Below are 19,837 nucleotides of genomic sequence, written 5' to 3'. Positions count from 1 at the left end.
CACGCTTGCGTGCAAATAAACGAACGTTTATTCATGTCAATTTCCCCGCGCATTTTGCACAAAAATAAGTTTTTCCAGCAACGACATAATTTCAAATACGCCCACACACTTTTCTCACAACAAAAGTAAAATGAACATATTTCTGGCAGACGTAGTTGATGACAGTATCACGTGACACAAGCGACCAATGAGAAAATTTAGAAGATTGCCTTTTTAATGCTTTTCCAAAAACAAAAATATCAGCAGTAGCAATCTTGTTTTGGAGCTGAAAAAGTGCAAGAAACTAAAATAAAAACAAGATCTTCAGGTAGGAGAATCACATGGAAAAAGATAATGAACACATTTATTATTAAACTTAAAAAAAAAAAAAACACTTCATGAATTGGTAGGAGAATATTGTAGGACTAACCTGAATCACCCCTAAAAGCCAAGAAATAGGACGAAAATAATACCATTCTCCCAAAATAATAGTTTTTAGCCCCTCTCTTTCTCCTGCTTATAAACCAAACACAAACCTAGAACTGCTATCCAGAGTCCCTCATCTCCCTCTCCCTCTCTCTCTCTCTCTTTCTCCTTAACCAAGCCCTAGCCAGCATGACAGGCAAGTAGGCAGTACACTCTTAGCCACCGAACCAATAAGAGATACGTTGCCGGCGAACATTATTAACAAGAGGTGTACTCTCTCCAACATGTAAAAAGCCAATAAGGCTCTTTCCTTTTAAAGGTTAACATTGGTATTACTTTTAACATTCCAACTACCACTAATAAAGACAAGTGCCAGCCAGTGTTACACCTTCACCCTAAACTGTCCAGTTTTGTGCAAGGAGGGGGTTGATTTTTTGCAAGCCATTTTTGCAATTGATCGTATCAGTTGGATTGACTTTACTTAATTTCAATGTTCCAAACTTCCGGTTGCATCATGAAGCATTGATAAGACATCAGATTTTCTTTAATTTTCTCTCCCGCCTTCGCATCACGGGTTTGATAGCCAATTTTTCAATATTTGTTGTCCGAGGCGTCGAGCTTCAAAATGATACCGATCTTGTCAGGATTCGTCGCCTCTGTTGAAAGTTTTTGCGAGATATACATACATACATACATACATACATACATACATAAATTTAAACAGACAGGTGAGATTTATATAATAGAAGAAGATTAGGTGAACAAATTTTAAATTATCAAAATGTTGATTTCATTCTTTTTCAACACCTCTCTTCACCCTGGCTGCCTTCTGTTGTTTTGATTCCTTCTCCACGCTACTACCCCATTATTTATTTTTTTAAAACCTCTCTCCACCCGGGGTTCCTGACTACACTACCTACACACACCCGGGAAATGCCGTAACCCTCCTCCTACTACCATTTTTTTTTTTCACTCCTCTCTCCACCCGATCTGCCTACTGTTGTTTTGATCCCCCCTCCCCCGCTACTACCACTTTTTTAAACACCTTTATCCACCCGGACTTCCTACTGTTATTTAAAAAACACACACACACACACACACCACACACCTACATCCGAGCAGCACCGGATATCTCCGCTAGTAATTAAATAAACAAAAGATACCGTAAAAATTGAATTCACCTTTAAAACTCTATCAAAAAATAGCACAGTTCGTATCCTACATAAGTACCGCGCAGGGGCCGTTGTCATTGAATTAAGCCGGGAAGCCCCATCTCCCAATAAAAAGTGAGTAACATTTTTTAAAGGGAAAACAGTGAGTTTGACACCGGTTGTAGATATTTCTACCGGTGATTTTTGGTCGGTTTCTGCAGTGTAAATACATTAACCACGTTTTCTTTAATCCTTCGGCGTTTTGCGATCATGTCTACCAGCTTGAAACGAAAACATGAATCATTTAATACTGATTGTAAGAAGCATAAACCCAGTTTTTCTGGACATTGGAGTTTGGGATTATTGGCGTCGATGGAAGATCCTAAATTACGGGTAGAAGCCGATGATAAGATCGTGATTATTAAAGATAAGTACCCAAAGGTAAAAAAAATAAATAAATAAATAAATAAATAAAAAAGAGTAGTCACAAAAATATCGTTCAGAAAATGTTAATTTCTATAATAACTTGGCAGAGCGGCAATGACACATATTAACTCATTTGAGTATTGCTTCGTGACACTTCGTAGGAAATAGACGGTGGCAGCCAATTTTGGCATCCCGTTGAAAAAAGTTCCACGAGTTTGTTTTGCTTCATTTCAATAAACTAAGTACGGGCAAAATGAATGCCGATGCTCAAAATGTATAAACATTTTGACCCCTTCCTTTACTTAAAAATTCAGTGCTAGTGCACTTATTGATCCGCGCTATTTTTTACATCGTATTTCCAAGTTTAATTAAAGTTTTATGTGTTTTTTTTATTCAATTGTAAGATTAAAGTATAGAATGGGTACAAAACACCTTCCCCTCCCCAAATTAAGAATGGCTTTTTAAATAATAACGTTATGATTTCAGCACGGATCAATAAGTGCACTAGTACCAAAGATTTACCAAAAATCAGGAAATTAACCAATTTTAATGAAATTTTCAGTATTTATAAAATAATGATCGCGGAATATAATAAACTAATTATTTTTATTCAAATCTGAGTAGAAATGTATTATTTTGTTTAAACAAAAAATACTTTTAATAAAGTTAAGGTTTTCAATAGTAAATAAAAAACGCAAGAATTTATTTTTGCTTTTTTTATATAAAATTTGTAATTTGTAACAAAAAATACAATAATTTTTACAGGAACATTACGAAAAAAGCCCCTAAAGTCTGTATGAATGAATTCGATATAACTCGAAGAAAAATGAATTTCTCGAACTACCGATATTACCATTGAATTAAGCATTGTTTATTTAATATTTTCACACAAAAATATTATGATAGCAAAAATATTTCTACTTTTTAAAAAAAATTTTAAATTACAGATGTCGCATAATTTTTATATGCAAGATTTTAATAATTTCCTTGCTCGCAAGAATGTGAAACTTTCGACATAACATAATTTTTATATAATCTCGAACAATAATTTAAAAAAAAATTAATTTAAAAACAGGAACATAAAAAATAATTAAATTAAAAAATGGTAAAAATTGCTACAAACGTTCTGAATAGGAATGTATGGATGCACGTCTGGAAAAAAAAAAAAGAAAGAAATCTGACATCCCTACCTCCTTTTACTATCATGATTTCATTTTGAAACAGCGTTTCGATTGGCTGAAATTTTGGGCCTCCTTATAATCGTGTTTACAAAACTCTCGTTTGTTGCGTTTTTGGCGAACGGTAAAACACTGAGTACCCCCCCCCATTAAAAACTACGTAAGACAAAAAAAAAAAGTCTTTCCGACATTACTTCCCACCCCTCTTGGTGTGCTTTTCTTCTTTTTTGTATAAGTTTAAATGTTCCACGAAAGATTCATACGCCATGTGAAAAGGCAGTTCTTTATGTGAAGGCACATTCAACAAACGTCATTTATGCTGCCGCGCGTGTGGCGTAAACAGAAGCTGTAAAATGGCGGAAAGTAGTTCATGGGGTCAGGGGTTAATACCATGCAAACGGTAAATTTGCTCCGGGTTTGATTATCAGATTCATTCTCAGCGACCCTGATTACCTCTAAAAAAAAAAACAAATTCGAATGGTCAGTGTTCTGTTGTAAATAATCTGAATATTTACCTTAACAGTAGTCTCTAATTTTTCAAATACAACCGAAAAGTAGTCAGAAACCTACAAAAAAATTGTGATAAATCGGCTTTCAAAACTAGGTCCCCCTATTTTTGCCTGTTCCTACAATAAACATATTATATTAAAATAACGAAAAAGTATTAAATTTAAAGTAAAACAAATGGTACCTACGTAGTTTTGGTACTTGTGCAGTTGTGCACTTATTGATCTGCGCTGAAATAATAAAAAAGCTTTAGAAAGCCATTCTTAACATGGGGAGGATGTTTTGTACCTATTCTGTATTTTAACCTTACTAACATTGGTAACATTCTCTGAGATTATCAGTTTCTGCACCATTTGCGTGTCATGTTTGCATGGCTTCCAACAGATAAACTGAACTGGAAACCTTAGTCTTCTTCATAAAACATGATGTGATTCGTCATTGTTCAATTTTGTTTTGTTTACCGTGTTTTGACCTCTGTTGCTCACTTCAACTTCATGTCTCCCCTCTCTGGGTACAATTCTGTTTGCAGATTAAGGTTATACTGACATTCACTAAAGGTGACCCTTGTCAAAATTTACACTACCTAACTTAATCACTACTGACCTGCAACCCTCAATATGTAACATTGTTACTTAATCACTATCACATGATCCAAGTTGTTTTTAGTAGCTGATTTTTGCACTAACCTCTTTCCCATCTCACACACGGTAGGGGGGGTGTAACTTTTTCTGCCACTGACTACTCAAGTCTCTGTTGTTTTGCTGTTTTTATTTTGTTTTAGGCCAAATACCATTTTTTGGTTCTGCCAAAAGAAAAGATTCAAAATCTGAAGAGTGTCGGTAAAGATCACATTGAGTTGCTGAAACACATGCAGAAAAAAGGAAAAGAAATTGCTGAAAAGTATGAAATTTTTTTTTTTCGTATTTTATTTTTCTACCTTTCTTATTCAGTAAAGAAGAACACGAGTCAATCATGAAACTGCATGTTTTCGCTTGACAGTGTAAGGATGGGCAGAGTTTTATCCAAACCTTATACGCTACATATTGTATATGAAAAATTATGCCATGGAAATCATTGGTAACTTAAAAACTTCTGATCAGGCTGAAATTTCGTATGGTAGTTATTAGTGTCAAATTTGGAAAAATTGGAAGTTGAAACTTTGTCAAAATATGTCAAGGGCATATAAGATGCTAGACTTAACTTGCTAAAATATGGGCCAAATAGTCAGCTTCTATAATGAACAAAACAAAGTTATCATCAAAAGTGTGACATTCATCTTTTATATAATCTTAACTTTTGATTTTGATATTAGAAAATTAAATCAGTTCTAATATAGATCATGACTGACATTTTTATCAAGTTTTATGATTGGTCAGTCAATGTGAATGCAAAGTTGTACATAAATATACTCATAAACTAACAAACTTAACCGAAAACATCACCTCCTTGACAGAGTTAATCATCATCATATATGAATCGGAAGAATCTATTGTTGGCATTGGTTTCCCTGATGTTTTTCTAGTCAGAATTCTTTCTAGAAAAACATCAGGTACTTAAGGGAGGAGTCATGAGAAGGTTGCCAGCATCCTAAGAAAAAGTGATTTTTGTGGAATGAACTGGATTCGAACTTGGAACACCCAGGTTGTCAGTCCGTGTTGTTAACCACTTGACCAGCGTCACCTCCTGACAAAGTTAATAAGAAACCAAAACTATTGTATGGTATAATCATTTGATTTATTTGAAATATTTCTCACTTTTTAAAGGTTTTTTGGGGTTCAGGGACTAATGCAGTAGTACTTTTCATAGATGGTTTTCTATAGCGTTCTTGACTCGTCTCCATACACTCAACACTATGTGATTGTGTAAATAGCCCATTTTGCAGTTGCAGTTTGCAATAGCCTTTCTATGCATGGCAAAGAGGGATAACTCCGCTAATATGCATGGACATAGACAGAAAATGACGCATCTAGAGGAGAAAACTTCAATAAACAATCCTGCTATTCCTATGAATAGCAGTAGTTCCTGTAGCATCCGACGAAAGTGTGGTAGCGGGTCAGTGAACATCATTGTTGGCCAGATGATCATATTCTTGACAACGGACAAGCATAATGCCCCTATTATTGAACAACTATTGTGAGATGTGTCTTGACAAAATACCCATCTCTTTTTTTTTTGGGGGGGGGGTAGTGTTAGGAAGGGCGTCCAGCCATAAAAATGTTTTCTTCAAACAAAAATGGCTGTTAATTGAGCAGCTAGAAAAAGGCAAACCCATGCAAGCTATAGAAATCTATCTAAAATCAGATAGTTAGTCAAAAGTGTCTTTGGAGGGAGGGCGCATGAACTCTTCATTTAAATGTTTCTTGGAATTTGATTTTAATGAGATTTAAACCATAAGATGAGGCAAATATAGTACAGGTGCAACACCGATTTTTTTTTTTTTTTGCAACTGATGGTCTGGCAACTCTTAATCTGAACAGAATCACAAGATGGAACCTGATAATCCCACTACTGCCAGACTAGTTTACATATTATTTACCTTTTTATCAAGAGGTTAGACATAAGGTGTGGTTTGGAGGAACTAGCATAATCAGATAAACACACTCTGGCCTATAAAAAACGCTTAAGCAGTTTGTCAGCATTAACTGGTAGATGTGCCTCAGGGAATTAGCATTAAAAAATACATTCCATCAAAAGAGCAACGTAATGCAGTCATGTGCATGCAAGGAAGGAAACTCTCACCACTTAGGAAGTGAATTTAACTATAAAGTCATCATTCCCAAACTGCTACTATCTCTAATAAAAAACAACAACAAATTATCTCTATCTCGAATGGTTTCCTTCAGTTCCAATATTTTATGCCATTGTGGATTTAAATCTTGCACTTAGACATGCTTTTTTTTATTTTTCTGTAGTGCTCAAGTTATTTCATATGAAACAACATGGAATAATTGTCGATACTTTTTACATCAAATCATCATATGTGTTGAACATATTGCTTAAAGAGAAAATATTTATCTTTTTTTTTAATAAAAATGGCTAAAAAATATTTGATAAAAATTGAGAGAACCCTTCAGGTGATGCTACTTATACAAAGGTAGAGTCTGTATGTAGTTCTACTTTTGTATAGGCAATATTGCCTGAAGAGGACTCTAGGGACTTGTAACTGGCTGACGGAAACATGATCATGAATGTGTAGTGACATATAAATGCTTATTTAAAACAAATAAAAAGTATATCTTTGCCCTTCTTCGGTATTGAGCACTCTTGTATAATAAATTCATTGATTGTTTCATCTCTGAAAAATATTAACCTGGAATTAAAAATATATACTTTCCCTCTATACACACATACAAACATGCACACACACACACACATATATATATATATATATATATATATATATATATATATATATATATATATACAGTCATCCACATACAGTACTGTTTCACTGTATCACAGCTCATCAGTGTGGCTAGATCAGCATTTTCCCTAACCTACAACCATCAAGTTGATAGTTGGCAGCTCTAGTCTCCGGCCCATAGGATCAGTGCTCGCAAACGACCTCATCAAATGTCCGTTTAAATAGACACTCGCCTACTACTTTTACAGTACTCAAGCTGCTTGTTTATTTGCAAACAAACAAACAGCAAGCCTCGCATTAAAGCCAATTAAGCAATGACAGTGCTCTTCCCATATATATATAAATTTCTTATTTTTATTAGTGATAATAGCAGCCTGGGAATGCTATGTTTGTAATCAAATATTATATATATACAGTCCTGATCAAAATCATAAGACCACTTAAGAAACTAAGCGTTTACACATATTATCGAATTTTTAACCAAACAAATGGTTGAAACCATTGCCAAAAGGGAAAATATGATGGAAAAAAATGAAATCTGCTTCATTCGAAACCTTAACCCTGATCTAATAATTATTTTTTAAAAAACAAAAGTTTTCACCTGGTCAAAATGATAAGACCACTTTAATAAAATCGGCTAGTTTTGAAAAAATGAATACGAAAAGCTTTCTATGTTACTAAAAGCAACTTGTTAGTGGATAAAAAATATCTTACTAAATTATAAATGGCAAAAGGGAAACCATTATCAGAGTTTGAGAGAGGAAGGATCTTTGAGCTTAATAGGGGTGGACTCTCCCATAGTTCCATTGCAAACGAAGTGAATCGTAGCAAAACGGTCATCACAAATTTTTTAAGAAATCCAGATCAATATGGGCACAAAAAGAGTCCAGGTCGACCAAAAAAAAAAAACCCATCACTGGATCGCCGTATTAGAAGAAGTTAAAAAAAAACTCCAGTATGAGCTCAAGTCGATTGAAAAACCAAACAGCAGCAGAATGTAGTCCTAAAACCATCAGAAGGCATCTGAAAATGAAGGGTTTCAATCATTTAAAGCGACTGTAGAAACCACGTCTTCTTGAACAGCAGAAAACTAACCGACTTAAATATGCCGCCAAATACCAGACTTGGGATGAAGAGAAGTGGGAAAATGTAATTTTCTCCGATAAGAAAAAGTTTAATCTAGATGGTCCAGATGGTTTTCAACACTATTGGCATGATAAAAATTTGCCCAAAGAGACTTTTTCAACTTGGCATAGTGGAGGAGGGTCTTTGATGATCTGTGGTGCTTTCTCGTCAGCTGGGACCCTAAAGTTGCAAGTAGTGAAAGGCCGGCAAACATCATTGAAGTACATTTCAATGCTTGAAAATGCTTCTATCAGGACTGAAGGTCCACGTCTGTGTCGAAGAAATTGGATTTTCCAGCAAGACAACACTGCGATACAAGAATACTTTTTTTCAAATAATATAGAATTGTTAGATCATCCACCATGTTCTCCGGACCGCAATTCCATTGAAAATCTTTGGGAATGGATGGCAAAAGAAGTGTTCAAGGATGGAACCCAGTATGATTCGATAAAGGAACTTTCTGATTCCGTTTTCAGTACATGGGATAAAATTCCTTCGCAACTGATAAAAAACTTAGTCGCAAGCATGCCAAAGAGAATTTTTGAAGTAATTCATAATAATGGAGGCTATACTAAATACTGAGACCCTTTTTAGTAATTTATAATTGCCTTTTGTTTGATAAATTATCAGTGGTCTTATCATTTTGACCAGGTGAAAATGTTTGTTTTTTAAAAAATAATTATTAGATCAGGGTTAAGGTTTCGAACGAAGCAGATTTCATTGTTTTCCATCATATTTTCCCTTTTGGCAATGGTTTCAACCATTTGTTTGGTTAAAAATTCGATGATATGCATAAACGCTTAATTTTGACCAAGACTGTATATATATATTGAAATGTGGATAAGCAAGGCAGCATGCTAGTAGAAATAAAAGCACAAATTACATCATTAAACTGGACCAAGTTATTTTGATCAATTCATTCAATCATATCTTTTTGGTAAATGAGCTTTATTAAACAGAACTCAACATATATATGAAACTAATTTCTAAATTTTCTTTCTTCAGATCTGACAGTAATTTGCAATTTAGGTACGGCTATCATGCGATTCCAAGTATGGGGTAAGTGTTTGTAGATTTTCTACCTTTTTTTATGTAAGATATTCGTTTTAAAAATCCTATCAGCTACAGGTAAAATAATTGTTAAAATTTATTCATCTACAAAAATTATTGTGGTTCAGCATTAAATAACTTACACCCTATTGTATCATTAGATGGACTCTCCTTGACACTATGAATAGTAATAATAGTGGTAACAGAAAGGGTGGCTATGACTAATCTAGATGCAGTCTCTGACAACCCATCACTTCTATACTTTCTGTAAATACATAATCTTCTTAATTCTGCATCCTTGTTGTCTTGTTTCTTTTTAGCTTTTCCTCAAATAATTATTAGTAAAGTCCATTTAGATTTAAGTAGGAGGTGTTGAGCAATCAAAAATAGTAATTTTTTTACGTAACACCCTCCCCTTTTTAGAAAACTGTTATGGTGATCTACCCTATTGTATCACTAGATAGACTCTTCCCGGCACTACGAATAGTATAATAATAGATAATAATAATGGTAACAGAAAGAGTCTCTATGAACAATCCAGAATCATTCTCTGACAAATCGATTACTTCTGTATTTTTTGTGAATACATAATCTTGTTAACTCTACTTCCTTGTTGTCTTATTTCTTTCCGGTCCTTTAAGGCAACAGTTATAAACATTTAAATTGAACGTGGTTAGGTACAGAATTTATTTTTAATATGTTGAATATGATAATCAATCCTATCACGTCACTAGATGGACTATTTCCGACACTGTGGATAATGATAACAGTGAGTAGCTATGATCAAGTTATAAACAGTCTCTGGATACCCATTATTTCTATAATTTTTGTAAATACATATTCTTTGTAAATATATCTTCTTGTTCTGTTGCCCTATCCAGCCTTGATAGAGTTCAAAAGCAGCTCTGAAACTTTGTACGTAATGCACTTTTCTCTTCCTTGCAACCTCTCTTTTACAGAAGAGACTTGCAAGCCTGCCTCCGCTTTATCGTTATTTTCATGGCAAGTGCTTGACTCAACTCCAATCTATGGTCTGCCCTTGCCAAACTTTCACAAAAAACACTCAACTAGCTACGATTTCCCCCACTCTCTATCTGTGCCTAAATCTAAAAGCAGATTCCATGAACAAAGCTTCTTTCCCAGAACTGCCCGCTTATGGAACACTGTTTCACTGGCCTGCACAGCTGAAAAAACATGGTAGCCTTCAAATCCAATGTAAACAAGTTCTTGTTGAGCCGTCCCCATTAATAATCAAATTCTACCTAATTTACACCATTAGCAATTACTATACTACCAAGTTACATTCAGTAACTCTTATCCTCGAGTGGCCTTCGGGCCTTGATAAGTGGTGACTTCCAAGTAAAAACAAAAAAAGATATGCTATTTTCATGGCATCAAACTAAACGAAACCATTCATATCATCAAGGTTTATCTTTAGAATGATATCGTCTGCTTTTCTAGTCAAACCATTTTTTCTTGTCAGTTGTAATTTTTGTGAAGCATCATCTTTTCATGCAAAGCTTCCCAATTTTCAGTCTCAAAAGATGAAATCACTATTTTTGCTATTGAAGTACAAAAGTAATTAATTTAAGATGCTACCCGTGACAAAACATTTTCAATCGGCAATTTGATCAGGTCCGCAATTGAAACAGTCGGTTGCACAAGACATAGGGATTAAGAAAGAATTTTGTAGACAGATTCAGTGATTAATTTATTTTTTATTTCGGACTATTATTCTCATCTTTATTAGTTGTTGTTTTAATATTTATTGGTTGTTGTTTTTCACAACGTTTCGGCCAACTATTCCTCTGGTCTTCATCAGGTGGTAACCGCGACGGATAGGAACTTTGAATCTCCTAACTGCATTCTCAGCAATCATTGCTATCCGTAGTTGTTGTCGTCTCACCACGTTTTGGCCAAGTAAACCTCTGGCCGACTTTGGGTAGGATTGAAACCGCTATCTTCAGACAATGTCCATCTGTAGAGATTCAACGTCTCTATCAACTGCGCCACAGGCCCCGAAGGTGCGATCAAGGTTGGATTCTTTGATCTTATAAATCCACGTTTATTTATTATCTGATCTTCCATAGTCGGGTCCATACCGATTAGTATATATATTATTCCTTAATTGGAATTCATTTTTGAGATGAGCATTATATATATTAATTTATTTTTATTTCGGACTATTATTCTCATCTTTATTAGTTCCTATCCGTCGCAGTTACCACCTGACGAAGGCCAGAGGAATAGTTGACTGAAACGTTGTGAAAAACAACAACCAATGAACATTAAAACAACAACTAATAAAGATGAGAATAATAGTCCGAAATAAAAATAAATTAATATATATAATGCTCATCTCCAAAATGAATTCCAATTAAATTTTATTTTTAGATAAAATCAAATTTTCTAAGTATCAGCAAAGTGACCTCCCTAAACACATACTTAAATCATTCGTTGACATCTATGCTGATGACACGACCATCTATGGCAACACATCAAAGGCTGTAAATGACAAAGTTCTGTCTGATTCTCTCTCTTCTGATCTCGAGCACGTGGTTCAGTGGGGAAGATGTGGCTGGTTACCTTTAATGCATCCAAAACCAAACTCTTATCCTTACATCATCAACGCTCTGATCCCCATCTGGCATCAATTGTGATGGATGGCTCTCATCTGGGTGAGGCCCCGTGTTTAGACAAGCTTCTGGGTTTGACCTTTACTCCTGATCTGAAATGGAACACGTACATCAAGTCTGTTGCCAAGGTCGCTGGAAAGATGGTGGGATCCTTCTACCGCTCCAGAAGATATCTCACTACTGATGCAATTCTCTATCTATATAAAAGCCAAGTACGTCCAAGAATGGAATACTGTTGCCATATCTGGGCAGGAGCTGCTAAAAACAGCCTATCCTGCCTTGACAGAGTACAAAATAGACTTCGTGGCTTAGTGGGGGATGCCCTTTTCTCTACCCTGCAACCTCTCTCCCACAGAAGAGACAGTGCGAGCCTATCCTTGTTTTATCGTTATTTTCATGGCAGATGCTCATCTGAACTCCAATCTCTGGTCCCCCCTCGCCAATCTTTCACGAAAAACACCCGTCTAGCTGAATCCACTGTGAAAAATTTCCCCCACTCTTTATCTGTGCCTAAATCAAAACGCGGATTCCATGAACAAAGCTTCTTTCTTAGAACTGCACGCCTGTGGAACTCTGTTCCGTCTGCCTGCTTCCCACCGGACTACAATGCGGATGTCTTCAAGTCCAATGTTAACAAATTCCCAATGAACCGCCTCCTTAAGTAAACACTTCATCAAATCTCCACACTAACGTAATGTACTTGCAATAACCCTTATCCCTGAGTGGCTTCCGGGCCTTGATAAGTGGTGATCACTGTGTAAAAAAAAAAAAAAAAGTGACCGTTTTGCCTCCCCAAAAATGAAAAAACAAAGAATATAACTCAAGAATTATTTTCAAAAATGCAAACTTTATAATGTAATGCCTATGAATTCCTATTAATCGCTTAAAAGTGATTATCTTTATAGAAATAAAACTATTTGATAAATTTACATGAAAGTTTTTAAATTTGATATTTTCGTTTTGTCATGGGTGCATCACTGCATCATCATACATCATACAGATTTTTCTTTGTTTTTGTTTCAGATACAAGAACCTAAAATTCCCTGAGTTAAATGAACCCCTTTTCATTTGTTAAACTTCTCTGATGAATAATTGGCTTATATTCATGCTCTAATCTTAAAACTTTCCAGGCGGTTATAAAATAGAAGAACATAACATCCCTTTTTTCTAATTGAAATCGTCAATGCATAGGAGGTTAAAAATAACTTCGTCGGCATCTAAGAATTCAAAGGTCAATAAATCGTGACAATGCTGTACGAGTTATCCCCCTTGCATTCATCGACAGTAGTCGCATTTACTTCACTGTTCTGAATCACTGATATCTGAATGAAGCATCAGCTATCGAGGCTAAAATCCACTTGAGGATAAGAATAGATTGATATTTGAATGGTCATGAATATTATGAGAGGATTGAAAATGATAAATAAAATAAAAATTTTGAGTTATGAGGATGATTAATGACTTGCATAACAATTGCCTATTGATCTATAAAAATATAAGATTATAAGCTTGTCTGCTGAGAAAATTTCAGATATCTTACTTTATGAAACTAATTTTTCCTAGAAAATATTTAGTTCTTGTCATATGTTCTAAAACAAAAATGAAGAGAAATCTGTATGATGTACATAACCGTAATGAAATAAAAATATAATTTCAAAAATTGTGTAAATTGATCAAGTAATTTTATGTGTTTACAAAGAAAATCATTTTTAAATGATTAATGGGAATTTGTAGGCATTACGACATAAATCTATTAAGTATTATTGCTGAGTTATCTACCTTTGTTTTTCGACATTTTTTTCCCCCAAGACAGTCACTCCTCAGATACTCATAAAATATGATTTTCTTATTTAAAAATAAAACTACTTGATCAATTTACATGATTTTTATGGCATAAAGTTTGTATTTTGTCACAAACAGATTTTTCTTTATTTTTGTTTTCTTAATATAGGAGTAATTTTGGGCAAGAACCAAATATTGTGCTTATACATTTTAAAAATGTTTATATAGTCTTTTTTTTTTCAAATTTTTATTTTCATAAACTGTCCTCATAAGTAATTATTCTTATTCATTCCATCCATTATTTTGAATCTTCTCATAATCTGCCCCCTTGACATAAATATTCGTGACAAACTCAACGAGCAGGAGAATCCCACCCCTACACAGTAGAAATCCCTAGATGTAAGAAAGCCTTATACTCTAATAGTTTCTTCTCTAGGACTGTTAGACTTTATAATTCCCTTCCGGACTCCTGTTTCCCTGACTGTACTGACATGCAGAAGTTCAAGTGTAAAGTAAACAAACATCTTGCTGCTCAACTCCCTACATGGTACCCCTACAAATTATGTCCCAGATAGTAGCCCCCTACATCAAAGTGGCACTGCCTTGCTTGGGGTGAAAATGCGAAAAATAAAAAATTTTTAAATAAAAATAATGCTTTTTCATTCAACTGACACTCAGTGCATCTCATTTTAGCCTTCATGAAGGGCTAGTATTTGGGATCAAATCTATAGTGATACTATGTAGGGATTTGAGCATCAAGATGTCTGTTCACATTACGCATAAACTTCTGCATATCAGTACAATCATGGAAGCAGAAACCCGGGAATTCCAAAGTCTAGCAGTTTGGGGGAAGAAGCTATTAGTGTAGACAGTTTTCTGACATCTAGGGACCTTTTCAGTGTAAGTATGGGATTTTCCTGCTTGTCAGGTTATTCAGGGGGTATTTGGGTATTTACATCAAGGTGCGTACAAGTGCCTTGAATTCATTTGAACACATTCCATTAAAATACTTGTGTAAAACTGGCATAGGAATGCAACATTTCAGCAATGGGTCAGAGGATGGAGTTTGGTTGATAGTGCAGGACCTATTATGTTGGGAACTTTGCTTTTTGGACCCTGCCTAAGTGCGAGAGACTATTGGCAGATGCACCAACAATATTCCATGTGTGGGTAATTTTCTACCACTTATTTTCTTTTGCAAATCAATGTCTCTGCTAAGCTGTCAGGCAGCAAGACGTTTGTTCACATTACATTTAAATTTCTGCTTGTTCGTACATATCTATATCTATATAATAAAAAGGACTCCAAACTTTTCATTTATTTATGACTAGCAGTTCAGCCCGGCTTTGCTCGGGCCCTATCTACTGTTCATAACTTACACTTTATGTAAGATTTCAAATGTTTAGACCAAAATTTGTCTGAGTAATTTCGTAGAGACCACAAGGGTAAAATTTTTTAAACTTTAATCTCAATTTTGACCCCTTAACATTTATTATTTTGGTCTCAAATCAAAATACAAAGTTTTACCCATGTCCAAGTTACCTACATCTAAATTTTCAAGTCTTTAGACCCAAAATTGACGGAGGAATTTGGTAGAATCTGCAAAGGTCAATTCTTTCAACTTTGACCTTTTGGCAGCCAAATTTTCGCCCCAAAACTGATTAAAATGCTTGCCACATGTCTGAATACCCGTTATGTATAAATTTAAATGTTTAGACCTAACATTGGTTAAGTAGTTTGCTAGACAACGCAAAGGTCAAATCTTTTGTACTTTGACCCCTTGGCAGCTCAAATTTTGGACCCAAACTGATTAAAAAGCTTGCCCTATCTCTGAATACCCTTTATGTAAAATTTCAAATGTTTAGACCAGAAATTGGCTGAGTAATATGGTAGAGACCGCAGAGATCAATTTTTTAAAAACTTTGACCCCAATTTTGACCCTTTAACATTTATTGTTTTGGGCTCAAATCAAATGAAAAAGTTTGATTCATGTCCAAGTAACCTACATTTAAAATTTTAAGTGTTTAGACCCAAAATTGGCAGAGGAGTTTGGTAGAGTTTTCAAAGCTAAAATCGTTTAACTTTGACCTCTTCACAACCAAATTTTTGGCTGAAAACCGATTAAAAAGATTTTTCCAAATCTCAATACTCCTTATGTCAAATCTTGAGTTTCTAGACTGAAAATTGACAGAGTTTATTGGTAGGGAAATGTACACACACACACACACAGATATTTTCATTTTTATAGATATATAGATTGTGAATGATTTTTCATTATTAATAAATATGCAAAATTTAGACTTTTGTCTTTCTTTAACTTTATTTCTATTCTTGTTAAAGACAGTTACATCTTCATGTGATTAGCCAGGATTTTAACAGTCCATGTTTGAAAACCAAGAAACATTGGAACTCTTTTGTAACAGAATACTTTATTGATTCAACGGGTAAGTATTTGTAAATGCTTCTTTTTTTTTTTTTTTTTTTTTTTAAACATAAATTGGAACAAAATGGAACATTCATACACGCACACACACACACACACACACACACACACACACATTTATTTATCAGCATTTATATATATATATTTATATATCAGCATTTTTTCATTTAAACAAACATTATTTAAGAAGACAGGAAGCTTCTGTTTATTATACGTTTTTATTTTTCCATTTTTCTTATCATTTTTGTGTGGAAATCAAAAATGTAAATAAAAGTCCCATATGTATTTATTTTTCAAACATTTTCGCAATTCTCCCGCATCATCAGAAAATGTGTGGTATATTAAGTGGAATGGGTCTGACAGTGGAAAGGTTTTTGTAGAAGCAGCCTGGTATGGAGGTAAAATGTCTTATGGGAGAGTACAACGACAACAATTCAAAAGCCATTAGTTACATCGGTTACACAAGCATAACTCTATCTTGCCACTTAACCATGGATAATGTTTACTGTAGTGCAATCTAAAAACCTTAAAGCCTACAATTAATGCTGTCACTTTTAAAATAAGCACAAGTGTTTTAAAATGCTTATTGTAACGCCCCCCCATCACCACCACCACCACCACCTTTTTCCTCACGTGATCCAGTTACTGAACCCAGCATCAGGCTCGCCTGCTTTTTTATAAGGATTTCAGGTTTATACATTACAAGATATACATGTATTTACCACATCTACACCAGTTTCACCAAATACCAAGGTAATCATAATAGAAAATAGATTATATACTAGCAGGGAGACCTGACATTGCCCGGGATTGCATCATGATCAACAAATGTTTCACACTTCCATATTTTTATTGTCATCAAAATCAGTGAAATTGCTCATTTTTCAATCCAATTGATTGATTGCTTGCTCTAGTTGGGGACCCATCGCAGTGCAAGGAGGAAGTTTCACATGCCTTCTCCTCGCAATGACTTAGTTCACAATACATTGTAGTCTACATTGCACTGTAGAGAACCTACTGTTGATTTTATAAAATTATTTTTATATATAACTAGCAAAGGTACCCGGCATTGCCTGGGTGTTTGTAGGTGCGTGTGTTGAGGAGGTGGGGGTAGATGAAAAAAAAAAGTTTTGGTAGGTAGGTAAGATCGAACCAGATGCCTTGAGGCGAAGGTGAAAAATAAAGTGTAAAAAAAACTTGACACGTTAACCGCTAGGCCAGCAAGGGAGAGTAACAAAAAGACGTCTGAATTTATTTAAGGATTAAAAAACTGAATTGACAGGTGCGCGTATTTAATGAGGTCAAAAAGAAATATGGCAGTTAACTTTTACTGCGAGGCAGTTTTTTTGGGGGGGTTTGTTTACCGAACTTTGGCTGGTTTTGTTTCCTCAAGATGTTGGGGGGAAAACCAGCTCTTCATATAAAGGGGATTGTCCAAATTGAATAGCAATTGTCTGATATAAGGGGTTTCCCCCACATTGATCAAAAGCTGATTGCTTTCTGGACATTCTCGCACGAGGGAACCATACCGTATACGAAACCTTTGTGCCGGGAACCACACCTTCGCTTCAGATCTGTTTCGCTTTTATACGAAAAAGCCAACAAACATGTGAGAACCTGAAATAGCAACAATTTTATAAAAGTCGACGTAAATAAATCTAGACGTGATGTGCGTTCGTAAATCATACATATTATGATCTAGGGAGTATATAAAGAGTTCTAAGACATAGTAATCCTCACGAGCGGGGGTACCTGGCATTGCCCGGGTGTTTGGAGGGATAAAAAAAAAGTTTTGGTAGGTAGGTAGGCTCGAACCCGAACCCTTGAGGTTAATAGGCTGAGGACTTACTGCCACACTCTGATGGCAGAGAAGTGAGAATGTGTGAAATAAAATCCTTAAAAAGTGATGTGACAAGTGCGTGTTTAATGAGGTCAAATATCATGCCACAGTGAATGAAACGTTCATAGCCGCACAAGTGACAGGTGCGTGCGGAATTTAATTCTTCACTAAATTTTACTGCGGGATAGTTCTTCTGGGTTTGTTTTTTTACCCAACTTTGTCTGGTTTTATTGTTTTCCCAACGTGTTGGGGAGTCCAAATGAAAGCAATTGTCTGATATGACGGTGAAAACCGACATTGACCAAACGTCCATCGCTTTGTGGATGCTTCTGACCTGTAGGCCAAGAATCACATCTTAGTTTCACATCGGTTTCGCTTTTATACAAAAAAGCCGAATCAACACAATACCTATCTGATAATGACCAGTCTACATTTTGCTTAACTTTGGTGATCTGCATAAAGCATTTGGTATTCCCAAGTAGTCACTCATATGATAATGACCAGACTCTATGTTGCTTAACTTTAGTGATACACAGTTATTCTTTATTCCCAAGTAGTCACCCATCTGAAATGACCAAGACAATGTTGCTTAACTTTGGTGATCTACAAAAAGCATTTGGTATTCCCAAGTAGTCACCCATCCGATAATAACAATGTTGCTGAACTTTGATGAATTACATAAAGCATTTGGTATTTCCAAATAGTCACCCACCTGATAATGACCAAGACAATGTTGCTTTACTTTGGTTATCTACATAAAGCGTTTTGTATTTCCAAGTAGTCACCCATTAGTTAATGACCAAGACAATGTTCCTTAACTTTAGAGATCTATACAAACCATTTGGTATTCCCAAGTAGTCACTCATCTGATAATGACCAAGACAATGTTGCTTTACTTTGGTTATCTACATAAAGCATTTTATATTCCCAAGTAGTCACCCATTTGATAATAACAAAGACAATGTTGCTTAACTTTGGTTATCTACATGAAGCATTTGGTATTCCCAAGTAGTAACCCATCTTCAAAATTGTCAAATTGGACCTGTAGTGCAAAAGCACCTTCAAAATTGTCAAGTCCGACCCATACTGTACAAGACCTTCAAAATCGTCAAATCGGACCTATACTGCACAAGCATCTTCAAAATTGTCGAATCGGACCTATACTGCACAAGCTTCTTCAAAATTGTCGAATCGGACCTATAAACAGAAGCACCTTCAAAATTTTTCAAATCAGACCTATACTGCACAAGCACCTTCAAAATTTTGCAAATCCGACCTATACGGCACAAGCGCTTTCAAAATTTCAAAAATAATAATAGGACCTATACTGCACAAGCACCTTCAAAATTTTGCAAATCCGACCTATACGGCACAAGCGCTTTCAAAATTTTGCAAATCCGACCTATACTGCACAAGCACCTTCCCAATTTTTAAAATCGGACCTATACTGCACAAGCACATTCAAAATTTTTCAAATCGGACCTATACTGCACAAGTACCTTAAAATTTTTCAAATCGGCCCTATACTGCACAAGCACCTTCAAAATTGTCAAATCGGACCTGTACTGCACAAGGACCTTAAAAAGTGTCAAATCTGACCTATACTGCACAAGCACCCTCAAAATTTTGCAAATCCGACATATACCGCACAAGCTCTTTCAAGTCTTTCAAATCATACCTATACTGCACAGGCACTTTCAAATTTTTCAAATCGGACCTATACTGCAAGAGCACGTTAAAATTTTTCAAATGGGACCTATACTGCACAAGCACTTGCAAAATTTTTCAAATCTGACTTATACTGCACAAGTCCCTTAAAATTTTTCAAATCGGAACTATACTGCACATGCACCTTCAAAATTATCAAATAATACCTATACTGCGCAATAACCTACAAAAGTGTCAAATCAGACCTATACTGCACAAGAGC

The 19,837-nt window shown here is 35.1% G+C and overlaps 1 protein-coding gene across 1 annotated transcript in view; it reads left to right on the top strand.

Annotated features, from left to right (window-relative positions):
• The first annotated feature begins 1,666 nt into the window (after positions 1–1,666).
• The window catches only part of LOC145287888 (aprataxin-like), a 35,382-nt gene continuing 17,211 nt past the window's right edge, over positions 1,667–19,837 (top strand). The window contains exons 1-4 of the mRNA XM_080135804.1: positions 1,667–1,997; positions 4,449–4,567; positions 9,162–9,215; positions 15,965–16,068. Of these exons, the coding sequence (XP_079991930.1) occupies positions 1,827–1,997; positions 4,449–4,567; positions 9,162–9,215; positions 15,965–16,068 (448 nt within the window). The 5' untranslated portion in view covers positions 1,667–1,826. The remainder of the gene's footprint in view (positions 1,998–4,448; positions 4,568–9,161; positions 9,216–15,964; positions 16,069–19,837) is intronic.

Source organism: Euprymna scolopes, chromosome 11 (assembly GCF_053919585.1).
Source record: "Euprymna scolopes isolate OS-2025 chromosome 11, ASM5391958v1, whole genome shotgun sequence".
Classification (NCBI taxonomy): Eukaryota; Metazoa; Mollusca; class Cephalopoda; order Sepiida; family Sepiolidae; genus Euprymna; species Euprymna scolopes.
The sequence above is the reverse complement of the archived record's forward strand: the minus strand, read 5'-3'. Positions and strand labels throughout refer to the sequence as shown.